At 42.6% G+C, this 12,267-nt stretch overlaps 1 protein-coding gene across 7 annotated transcripts in view; it reads right to left on the reverse strand.

The window, feature by feature from the left end:
- Positions 1-18: 18 nt before the first annotated feature.
- Positions 19-12,267, reverse strand: part of mkln1 (muskelin 1, intracellular mediator containing kelch motifs) — a 51,802-nt gene continuing 39,553 nt past the window's right edge. For 3 of the 7 annotated variants that reach the window (XM_078281531.1, XM_078281529.1, XM_078281532.1), the window contains exons 16-18: positions 11,592-11,694; positions 9,226-9,280; positions 19-2,460 (exon numbers count right to left, since the gene is read on the reverse strand). In XM_078281531.1, the coding sequence (XP_078137657.1) occupies positions 2,255-2,460; positions 9,226-9,280; positions 11,592-11,694 (364 nt within the window). In that variant the 3' untranslated portion in view covers positions 19-2,254. Of the gene's footprint in view, positions 2,461-6,816; positions 7,447-9,225; positions 9,281-11,591; positions 11,695-12,267 lie in introns of those variants that run through there. The other 4 variants (XM_078281534.1, XM_078281533.1, XM_078281530.1 and 1 more) reach the window with 3 other exon arrangements.

A 12,267-nucleotide genomic window follows, 5' to 3' on the forward strand; every position in this document is an offset into this window, starting at 1 on the left:
CACCACAGCAAAAAGGAGTTAAGAAAACCTGAACAAAATACAATCTTTATTCATTATGTACATTACATACAATGCAATACTACAAGGCTTTCTACACATTCACTGTATTCCACAGTAGTGCTCACTGAGCGGAGAGTACCAGCCTTAAAACTCCTGAGTCCCACCCAGGGGGGTGTGGAGAAGGGCAAGATGGAAAGAAGAAAACAAAAGAGAAAATCCATCCATCAGACGTTGTGTGGAGGATATTTAACCTAAAATAGCAAAAAGAAAAGTAGTATTTGGCATTGTGTTTTTCTTTTTTTTGTGTCTTTTACAAAAAGGTGCTTTCAATTAGTCTCTTTAAAACAGTCCGGCACAAAACGAAAAGTAAGCATGATGAGCCCTAAATGTTCAAAATATCATAAATAATCCCTCCCATAGCATTTTCTAGAACATAGGCATTCTTGTTTTCTCTAGTGCCTCGTCTTTTTTGGAGTTTTTTTTTTTTTTTACGTCACAGATGTGTTTCCATGTAGTCGGTATCAGGGCAGCGGAAGCATGGGAAAAACATGAACAGACACAACACACATGCCATCCTCCTCCAACAAAAACACAAAATCAACCAAATATTAGGAGTACCAATCGAGCAGCATCCCTGTCGAGGAACTCGACCGATGAATAGGGCTGGGTATCGTTCAAAAATGTCCGATTCCGGTACCGACATCAATACCGTGACTTTAATACCGGTTCCTAAACAATACTTTTTTTATGAAATAAAAAGAGATTACAACATTGCGGCACACTTCTCTTTCATTTATTTCTCAGCTCCCTGTGCGTAACAGCCAATCGCAGACATTATCAGATCTTGGTAGAAGCGTGCTGCGTGCTTATTGGCTCACTGACGCTGATGACATTTACTCCTTAGGGGTTGAAATTGGGTAAAGAATGACGAGGCATTTTTTGATCCTCGATACTTTAGAGCAGGAGTGTCAACTCATTTTCACTAAGGGCTACATTGGAAAAGAGAATTACATCAAGGGCCAGACATGTAACATTTATCGACATGCTTGTAAATACATAAAAGGCAAATATCTTTGACTGTATTATTGCATGTCGCTTTTTTTGGGGTCATTTTTTGACTTTTGTCGAACTTCAGTCGACATAAAGCCCTAAAAACAAAAGACGGCAAAAAGTTCCTTATCTGTCATAGTTTTTGGCAAATCAAAGATTACATTTTTTTTTTTATTTTTTTTTTTTTTAAACAATAACCTGTTTCATAGCCTAAATATGACAACTCTGAATTTCTGAGTCTCAAAGTTGGTTGGTTGCTGCCAAATTTCAAAAAAGTCGCCTAACTGGAGTTTGAAAACAGTTTCCCGTCTTTTTTGGTTCAGTGCACAACTAGGCCGGGCCAACATTTATTGTGAACCTAAATTAATAGGAGGGACGAATCAAAATCGGCGAAGGGCCAGGTTCCGTCCGCGGGCCTTGAGTTTGACACGTGTGCTTTAGCGGTAATTCGATCAGTGCCTAAAGAAAGTATTACATTGGGTACGCAGCCCTACTGATGAATTTAGGGAATCCAATGTAGTGGGTCTTAGTAGCAGGCTGCTTCTCGCTGATGCTCATCTGTCTGAAATAGCTTCTCCAGTGTCGGTGAAGCACAGCAGCATCAACGTCATTTACAGTGAGGATAGGTCCACTAGCAGAGCACCTACAATCACAGTAAACAACAGCCTGAAGGGGGGGTTTGGATGTTATGCTACAGTGCACTTAATGGAAAGTTCTCGGTTGTAATATACATACGCACATTATGACATTTAATAAGCAGGACGTAGCGAGTGAGCAAGTGAGGCATCTTGGCTGAATTCGCCAGCTCCGGATTCCACCTGAAGTGCATTCAACGTATGGCGTCAAACGATTCCATTCACGTTTTATTTTGTAGGACATATGAAGCTCGTGTCTGACACTTAAAAGGACCATACCGCAGTTTTTTTGCTCAGCAAATTTCAGCTCTTTTACCACAAACTATGCACCCTTAAAGGAACAGTTGGGATATTAATCAGATGATAATAAATCAGATGAGATTGACACCACTCTCATGCCTGTTTGCTAAATACAAGCTTGGCTTGATCCGACAATGAAAATATCCGCCTACCAGCATCTCTAAAGCTCACTTATTAACACAATTTGTAAAAATGACAGGTTGTGGATCCATATGTGTTTATGTACCTGGCTGTGTGTTGGCCAGGCGCAGTAGCCTCTAGTCCTGTTGTCACCGTGAGGTTGCCAGGTAACCAGCAGAGACTCCAGTGTGTCGATTAGTGAGCTTAAGGGGAGTCAGCGTTAGACTGTGTATAAAGACGTACGGCTTGACAGCTTCCCAAAAGTGAAGCCGAAACATCTGGATCGCCCCATGGTGTCTTGGTGTAGCACATAAGCCCCGCCCACTCCATGTTAGCAGATGGGACATGAGCCAAACTAATCAAAGTAAGCGTCAAATACATTTATTCCCCAAACATGGTTTCTGTCATGTTAGGTAAGCTGGTTCTGATGTTTGTTCACGTGTTCCCATTTCTCTGATCAGTTTGGTTTTTATTAGTTATTTCATGCTATAAAAATGGGCTGAAACGTCATGATTGACAACTTTGAGAGATGCGCAATTGGTTGAGCAGGTGTATGCTCAGACTATGGCTCCAAAATTACAAGATGGCAGCACCCATCTCCAGGATATTTTGGCTTCACTTTTGTACAGCAGGAGGAAGTGGAGACACGTCTTCTATCTTATATGCAGTCTATGGTGTTAGCAGATAGTCTGCGTTACCTTTGGACAGAACCAGGGCTTTAAATTGACACCAGCCAATTTGGCGGGTAAAAATTCACTTTGGCGGCGGGTAACATTGTAAAGTTACTAGCCAATTTGGCCAATGATGAAGAAGCAAATAACTCTGCGTCTGTTTGAATCGGCCGGCTGCAGAACTGATACGATAAGTCAGTGTTGCCAGATCTCGCTCTCTTTTCTGCCAAGAAATTTGGGGCGGTTTTGTGTGCGTTTGGCTTGGAAACGCAATCTTTATCTGGCAACAGTGCCTGTAGTACTAATCCTACACTTCCCATGAACACCGTGTTGCGATGTGTCGTACAACCGTTGGCTACGCGTCTAGCGTGTGTGGTATCGATTACGAGCTACGCTGAAACGGAGAAGGCGAACGGAATGGCGCCAAACAAACCAGAGGAGACTTAAAACGGGGGCTAGTGAAAAATCTGATCGGCTGGTAACTTTTAAAACCTACTAGCCTCGTTGGCTGGTGATCAAAAAAGTTCATTTAAAGCCCTGGACGAAACTCAATACCGTTTCCCCTCGTTTCCAGATTTGATGCTAAGCTAACTGGCCGCTAGCGGTAGCCTCATACTTAGCATACGGACACGAGAGTGGTATTGATCTTCTCAGCCAAATATCAGCAAGCAGATGTCTACTAACTAGTCCTTCAACATTACTGCCAAACATATCCCAAAGCACACTGTAGTTTCCCCCGGCCTTTCACTTCAGCAGCGTGTCAACAACCAAGTTTGACCTGGATAGATTTACTTCCCATGTTACATAGACTAGCTTTACCTTTACAGTGCATGGCTTTTAATGATATGGCCTTTAAAGGAATACTTTACCATTAAGTTTATAAGATTCAACATTCCCAAAAAAAAAAATAATGATTAATTAATGATTGATTAATGATTTTTTGTTCTTCGTTGCCCAGGGAGGCATGCGAGAAAAACAAGAGTCTCTCTTATTCTCCAAGAATTTATATAAAGCAGCTATCTTTAGCTATAGAAGCTATCTATAAAAGTAACACAGGGTGAGTAATTGACATACACATTATTATTTTGAGGGTGAAGTATTCCTTTAACCTGCAAAACACCAGTATGGTCCTTTACATTTCAAAATAAGTGCAAAACAAAAGTAAATCATTGTCTATAAAATGCCACAAAGATACTCAAGTTAACTTGTATCTGTGACTCAAACACTGAATTCCCCTCTGATTATGTGACCCGCAAGCCAAAATAGTGTTAAATATGAAAGATAAGATGTTTAAATTCACCATCCTTTTTTTTTTCTTTTTTTTTTAAAAGAGAGAAATAGGACAGACCCCGTATATTACACGCAAACCATGTACAGATTGCAGTTAACAGTCGTAGCAGATGTGCCAGGGATGACGAGTGACGTAGTGTTCTGTGAGAGAATCATTGGTTGATTCCACCTGACCAATGAACGATGGGATGATGGTGATCACACTTCCACTGAAAAACAATCCGTTAGTGTCTGACTGAGAGTCATGGAAGACGACAAAGAAAACGGAGCGAGCGGGGCTTTTAGTGAGCAGTGATAGTGCGTTCCATTCCAAGCTCAAAATCCAACACGTGTGTAAAGAAGTGTAAGCTGTATTAACATACAGTTATTAGCACTTCTGTCTCATTTGCGTCTCACTAAATCAGTCGCGCACACAGCCCTGTCCATGTTCCATCTGTGGACACGTTGCTACGCTGTCTGTATGCACAACAAAACAGCGTACTTCGTTGTTATCAACTGGTATTGCTAACAATGGCTAACCTGGCTAGAGCTGATGACAACAATGAAAAATCTGACTTGTTAAATGGAACGCATTCAACTCGTATCGGATGTCCTTCCCAGCTGCGGCTCCCGAGTTCCGAGGTAAATGTAACGCACTGCAAGCGCCAGCTAACACGGACCCCCGGCATCCTCAAAGATTTAGTGACAGCAGAGGTCTAAAAGCACGCAGCTGCTTAACACTAGCGGTGTGTGAGCAGGGAGGCGGTCCTGCAGCCAGACCGCCAATCCTCCAGGGCTACTCTTATGTATCAGACCCCGACTTCATGGAGGATTTCAACACTAACTGACATTAGCTCACCTGTCTGCCGGTAAACTCAAACATCGCGCTTAACCCCAGTTCCGACCAAAGATGCAAGACGAGTTGAAACTTGCAAGGCGCCCATCTGCCGTGTTCTGAAACCTGCCATTTCACACCGATGCGTCTTAATGAGACGCTGTATCATATCCATAGCAACGACTCTCTGTACTTAGGCTCTAATGTCCAACTTTTCAGGCTTTTTTCATAGCTGGATATCATTTGTAGCGTCTGAAGATATAAATGAGGATAGTGACGCTACGGTTGCATTTCTAGTACAGTGAAAATGTTTCCTTTCTCTGATTGACTTCTTAGTTCTAACTCCCTCTCTCATACTCGACCACCTACTGCGCTCGTGGGCGCTTGTGGTAAGATAGAAATAAAACTAATAATGGACCATTTTATTTCTTATAGTTTGTGGCTGATTTTACAAGCCGACTTCACTACTGGCTGTTGAAACAGTTGACTCTTAAGATCTAAAACAGACCACTGGAGACCACTGAAACTTTTCCCTGCGACGTACTAAAACGGTTTCAATGTTTGTTAATATTTGACTTGTGGCAAGAATTGTTCCTAAAAAGTGTGAAAGACATTCTGTGTTGGTAGGAAGCTCTGTGGTGAGTGTTCCTTTCTCCATTTAGTAGACAGTTGGAACTACGAATCAGTAGTTTCACATTCCTCCTGTGTGAGTCAATCAAGGATCATGTTGTCACTATCAGACATAATAACCAAGCCTTTGAATAATAATAACCATGCTATAAGTGGGATAATACCTGGCATTTTATGCATTACATGGCTGAAATGGATGAAGCGGAGGCTAGACTGGTTCTGCTTAACCCTGCTGTCGACTTCACAAATCTATTCAGATGGACATTTGGGATATTTTTAGGAGGAAAAAAGAACAGTAGTAATAGATCAACCCAGTAATAGATCAACCCAGTAATAATCCATCACACTGAAGGAACACCTTGTCAACACACTATGACACAAAATGCCTTTTTTCCTACTCTAGTTATCAAACTGGATTTCTGGCACCGGGACTTCATTCACACAGCCACCAGTTGTTTTCAATCCTTCCCAATAAGTATAATGAGTATTGAATGTAGAGCCAGGAAGTTACTCTATGTGGACCCTGACATTTTTACATGGGGAACAAGAAAGAAAACGATCCAGCACACAATCTGTTCAATCCAAAACATTTCCTATATGTGTATTATTTACATATTCTGTACACCATTTAACAACTTAGAATGAAGTCACAGTCCATTAACTACCAAGGAAGAAAGAAACTTAACTTCACTTGTGTCTCCTGTAGTAAATGCAAATTTTTACCAGCCAGTTTTAGAGGGATAACAACCCAAACCAATATAAAAAAAAAGGTATATTTAGATATATATTAAACTTTATCTCATAGAATCATTTCTCTATTGTTACTACAACACTACTATATTGTCTTTGCCTCTGCATGGCCGTCACAATCATAAATAGGGGGCATGTGTCGCAGAAAAGCACGCTAACCAAATCATCAACATGAAACTTTACATAGGAGTTTACACAAGAGGCTCACGGTAAATGTAAGCCAAAGAAGGGAAGAGCTTGTAGCTGTGGAGAGTCAAGTGGTTTCCTGTATCACTGTCACACAGTCCTGTCTTCAAATAAATGAACAACTGGGGAATTTGAACCAAACTTTTCGCAACAATTGGCCTGAACAGACGCCACCTCATCATCTGTTTTTGCTCCAAAACATGTGGATGGACGCCAGCGGTCGCCTGTGTGGGCGTTTTGTGTGGGCACAAAAGGAGAAGAAGAAAAAAAGAAATCAAGTGTTTGATTTGAAATGAGGACAAATCTATGAAAAAAAGACTGAAAACAAACGCGTGCAAAACCTCTTTTTTGGCCTTAACATTTCGGGGGGATCAAGAGAAAATGAAAAACACAAGCGATGTTTGGCAGAGTTTAGAGGGGCTTTGCGTGTTCCAAGAAATGTTCGTCAGCAAGAAAAAACAAACAAAGGGATATGTTGGGGAAAGAGAAAAACACGCGCACACACACACCCCTCAGGTCGTCAAGTTTGGCTCATTTATCCAGATACCACAGTGTTGTGTGTGTGTGTGTGTGTGTGTGTGTGTGTGTGTGTGTGTGTGTGTGTGTGTGTGTGTGTGTGTGTGTGTGTGTGTGTGTGTGTGTGTGTGTGTGTGTGTGTGTGTGTGTGTGTGTGTGTGTGTGTAGGAGCCTCCCCACCAGGTAATGCAGACTGGGACAGCAGAGGGTCAGAGCCAACCAGAAGGCTTCAGGAATAGAAAAATAACTGGTCTCTGCCTTCTCCGTCCCATCAGGTGCATTGGTGGGTGGGTGGGTGGATGGGTGTGAAGTCAGTCCAGGGGGAGCGAGGTGATTGGGTGGGCGGTGGGTGTGGGGCGGGGCTAGAGCGTGATGAGGTCCACCAGGTTGCCCTTGGGCGGAGTCATGCTGTCCGGGAAGAAGTTGACGAGCGTGTCGAAGAGCTGCGTCCGCTGAGCGTACGTCTGGTCTACGTCGGAGAAACCTGAGAGAGAGAAGGACAGACAGGACTCGAGTCACCGCCTCGGGGCAATACGCCTCCACCAACCACCAGGGCTTATCGAGTGTATTTTTAGCGAAACGTGGATGCGTCACACAGAAGATATATACATTCGCCACAGTTTTGAGATCAGTGTCACCAACTCAGTATCCGAACAAATGTCTCCCCTTCTGTTCCCGAGTTGTGGCGTTGGATAACGGCCAGAAAGGCGTTTTTGCTGAACATTATGATGTCACAGTGAAGCTTTTGGGTGTCTTAACTAGTCGTTTTGGTGTCTAAACTTAACTGTCGACACTGCAATCTTTTGTCAGCTTAACTCGACTGCTCAACTCAACCCCAACCGTTGAAATGGCCGTGACCCCGCGGTGCCATGTGCCCGGCCCAAAGCCACCTTTTGTCAGCTAAATGTAACTGTAAGGACCAGAAGTACGGTCAACTTGTCAGAAAGAAGGTTTTTGTTTGACATAGTATAGTTGCTTTTACAAGAATGTCCCTCACCATGGCCACACGTATGATTGGTGTAAATGTGTCAAAGTAGGGAAATCGGTTTGAATGCCGATCCCCGATCAGTTAAAAAATGTCCATATCGGCTCTGATCGATACTTGCGATCGGGATTGGGACATCCCTAATTCTATCCATCTGATTGCTGAAGTTTTGCTCCTGAAGCTTCCTCCATCTCACACAGGTCACTTGCTAAAATCAACAAATACTCTCTGAAGTGCAGTGGTGGAGGAACTACTGAATCTTAAGTAAAAGTACAAATAACCAGAGATATATTTACTTTAGTAAAAGTAGAAGTACAACAATGACAACCCTACTTATGTAAAAGTAAAAAAGTACCTGATTTTAAATGTACTTTAAGTATTAAAAGTAAAAGTACTTGCATAATGATTTATTCTCTTAATGTCTATAATTTAAAAAAAAACAGTATGGGTCGTTGCATTTTAATGAAGTTAGTTTTAGGTTAATGTAACTGTGCTTACCATCTGTGGCCCAGTTTACATTCTGACTTACAATTCTGGTTATCTATCAGGGTGATCTGCATGAAGCTCGACTGTGCATTATTTCCCACGGGACAGTGAATGCTGCACACATTTATTTAGCGAGAACACACAAGCTTGGACAACAAGTACGTGGCTTCACAGCTGAGGAGGACCGGGAGTGTTTTTAAGATAAATATATGGGTTGTATATTAACCCTATAACGGATGCTTCACATATGACCAAGCAGAGTATCGGGAGCAGCAGCAGTACTAATAAGGAGCAGCGGTAGTACCAGGAGCGGTACGCGCCTGGCCAATAAATGCTATTGAAGGGCGGGTCTTGGCGTGGCCATAGTGGGATTCTTAATATCGCGAGCGGCACCGGGAGCTGGACGGCCGCCGCTGAAGGCTTCCCTGCAGACTGCAAACGTGTGACGGTCAGGAAGACGTTTTGGCAGGGGGGAAAAACTGATCAGAAAATGTAACGGAACGTTGTAGAAATGTAGTGGAGTAGAAAGTATAGATACTTGCTGCAAAATGTAACAAAGTAAAAGTCAAAAGTATGCACTATTGATTGTACTTAAGTAAAGTACAGATACGTGAAAAATGTACTTAAGTACAGTAACGACGTATTTGTACTTTGTTACATTCCAACACTGCTGAAGTGAAACACGTTGGGCAGCTTTTGGCTTATTACAGAGACACTGAATACCGAACCTATCTGTCCTATCTGGACCCACGCGTGGGGTTTGTTTGGTATGAACAGGGGTCAGGTTCTTACCCAGAGGGATGAAGTCAGAGCCAGACTTGAAGAGAGCCGAGGGAAGAAGCTGGAACTGAAGCACAACACCAATGTCTGAGTCACTTTTAGCGTTTAGACAGTACTGAACAAACACACAGCCACAGCACACAAAGCTCTTGCTGTAACCCTCTGCATGCAAATGAGGGCAGAACACAGCCATCTGGACAGATGGATGGTCATTTCTAAAGTAATGGGACTTCTGCAGAATTCACAAACCAAGTCCACATTTTTTCCACACATTTTCTGTCTATATTAAACTCTCCTATACTGTCACTTATTTTACATCTAACCCCCATCTTGTTTACACACCTATCCCTCAGATTCTCCTTTTAGGTCTCTAAACTGTTAACCTCTTTATTTTTAGTTTCTCTACCTTCCTTCACATGGTCTTGTATTGTAGACCTTTTTCACCCCCTTTAGCTAAGAATATAAACTACACAAAAAGTAAAGAACTTTGTGTTTGGTAGATTATTTCTCTGTGGTAACAATGCTTTTTGGCAATCAATCTTATACCGTTGGAAAGCCTGTTTAGTTTCCTTTCAAAATGGTGCCCCATTTGTAAGGAACATGCATTTGTGGGACGAGCAGCAGTGCTGAGTATGTGGGTTGCGCCCATGAAAAATTTGCCAAATCTTCTCTGCCAATGCCAAACAGCTTATTCTGCCATTGACTCGTTTGGTGTTTGGTGGATTGGATGATTCTTCAATCAAGTTTGAAGAAACAAGACATATTGGCAATTTAACAATTTATTCATTTCACAAACAGCAGCCTCAGTAGCGTGTGGAAGAACCATACACAGCCACAACAGCCTGACACCTCCTCCTCATGCTGGTCACCAGCCTGGTCACACACTGCTGTGGGATGGCATCCCATTCTTCAACCAGCATTTGTCGCAGAATCTCATCTCTATATCTCTCTGCATTGAGATTGCCTCCAATGATGACAAGCCTCGTTTATCCAGTGAGTGAATCAGCTATGCTGATTGCTGCACCGATAGAGTAACACCTTTTGGTGGAGGCAGTGTGATGGTGTGGGGCGGCATCTCCCTCACTGGAAAAACGAGGCTTGTCATCATTGGAGGCAATCTCAATGCAGAGAGATATAGAGATGAGATTCTGCAACCAGTGGCAATCCCATATCTCCACAGTCTGGGACCGAACTCTATCCTCCAAGATGACAACGCTCGCCCCCAAAGGGCGGGGTTTATCAGAGACTACCTCCAGAATGTGGGAGTGGAGAGGATGGAATGGCCTGCCAGCGTCCTGACCTCAAACCCACTGAACACTTGTGGGATCAGCTTGGGCGTGCTGTTCGTGCCAGAGTGACCAACGCAACCACGTTGGATGACTTGCGAAAAATGCTGGTTGAAGAATGGGATGCCATCCCACAGCAGTGTGTGACCAGGCTGGTGACCAGCATGACGAGGAGGTGCCAGGCTACATGCCAAACATCAATCATCCAATCCACCAAACGAGTCAATGGCAGAATAAGCTGTTTGGCATTGGCAGAGAAGATTTGGCAAAATTTTCATGGGCGCAACCCACATACTCAGCACTGCTGCTCGTCCCACAAATGCATGTTCCTTACAAATGGGGCACCATTTGAAACACAATATTAGTTCAGGGCGAATGTTCCCAGTCGGGAACTCATTTTTCAGATTATTCCGACGCCACATGAATGCAGCCAAATCTCGCAATGTTACCAAAAGTAGAAACATATTTTGTGTATCAGCCCGGTGATTTGGATCCACTCCAAAATGTAATGGGTTCTTCCTTGGCCCACGCTACACCCAGGGTTTCTGCAGGTTTCACCAAGTCAAATGTAAGACTTTTTAATACCTTTTTAAGACAATTATGTACGACATTTTAGACCTTTATCACAACATCAACTAAGCCCTAAATTCAGTTTTTTTCAAGCTAAGCATCGCTAAACTTTCACTTCCCTATAGCTGAAGAATAAAATCTGTTTTATGTCTGTGGTAGAATCAGGAAGAGACTTGGACCAATAACACGAAAGCTGATAGGGTGCAATATAAGTAGCATGTTGGTCTCATTTGTAGTCGTCATACAGCGACATTATATTTGGACTAGCGAAAGAAAAAACTACAACGCCACGGAATAAAAAATAAAAATGAGAATAATGAGGTAGCGCTGCATGGACGTAGGAAAATGAAGACCTCTTTAAAATGATTTAAGACCTAGAACACAACAGCGAATGTAAGACTTTTTAAGGCCTACAATTTAGATTTTTAAATGTTAGACTTTAAGACCCCGCAGAAACCCTGTAAACCCTTCCACCAAGGTCCATGGAAATTGGGCCAGTGAGGTAATAACACAATGAAGTACCTCTTTGGTCTCATCGGGGTCTGTGTGGTCCACTGTGAGTGAAAGGTCGTTCTGCAGGTATTTCAGCGCACTCAGTGGCTCCGACTGGGCCTTCTCCTCAAACCTGACCGAACACACAGATGGGTCAACGTCACATGCACTCAGTGGGGCTGCAGTCACAACAAATGAACACTAGATGGCAACAAAGCAGAGATAATCACACAGCTGAGTAGTCAAGTTTCCCCATCAGGACCCGGGGGAAGATTCCGTGGCCTCTCTTCTTACACGACATACTTTCCCCTTAAGTGTTTAGTAGCAAAAAAAAGGGCCCACTGACGGTAACGCTACTGTTCATATTTTGGCACAATGTTATGTTAGTAATGACAGTAGTAGTGCTCATAGTAAGTGAAAATGTGATCTGGGAGGCACATAGGCCTGTAACTATTACATAATTGTCTAATTGTCAATCTTTTTACATAATCAAAGTTTCTTTGTTTAACCGCAATTAATTGCTAACATTAGCTAAGGTCCTGAGGCGTATGACTGGTAATTGTTGATTTTGCCAAATTGTAATTATATAAGTGATTATTGGTCAGACTATATGTTTTTATAATTATTTCAATTGTTAGTTGTTGGCACTTTGCCCTACACATGTTCATAATAACAAAAATCATAAGGGGGGGGGTATTTGTTTATT

The sequence above is a fragment of the Sander vitreus genome, chromosome 23 (genome assembly GCF_031162955.1).
Source record: "Sander vitreus isolate 19-12246 chromosome 23, sanVit1, whole genome shotgun sequence".
Taxonomy (NCBI): Eukaryota; Metazoa; Chordata; class Actinopteri; order Perciformes; family Percidae; genus Sander; species Sander vitreus.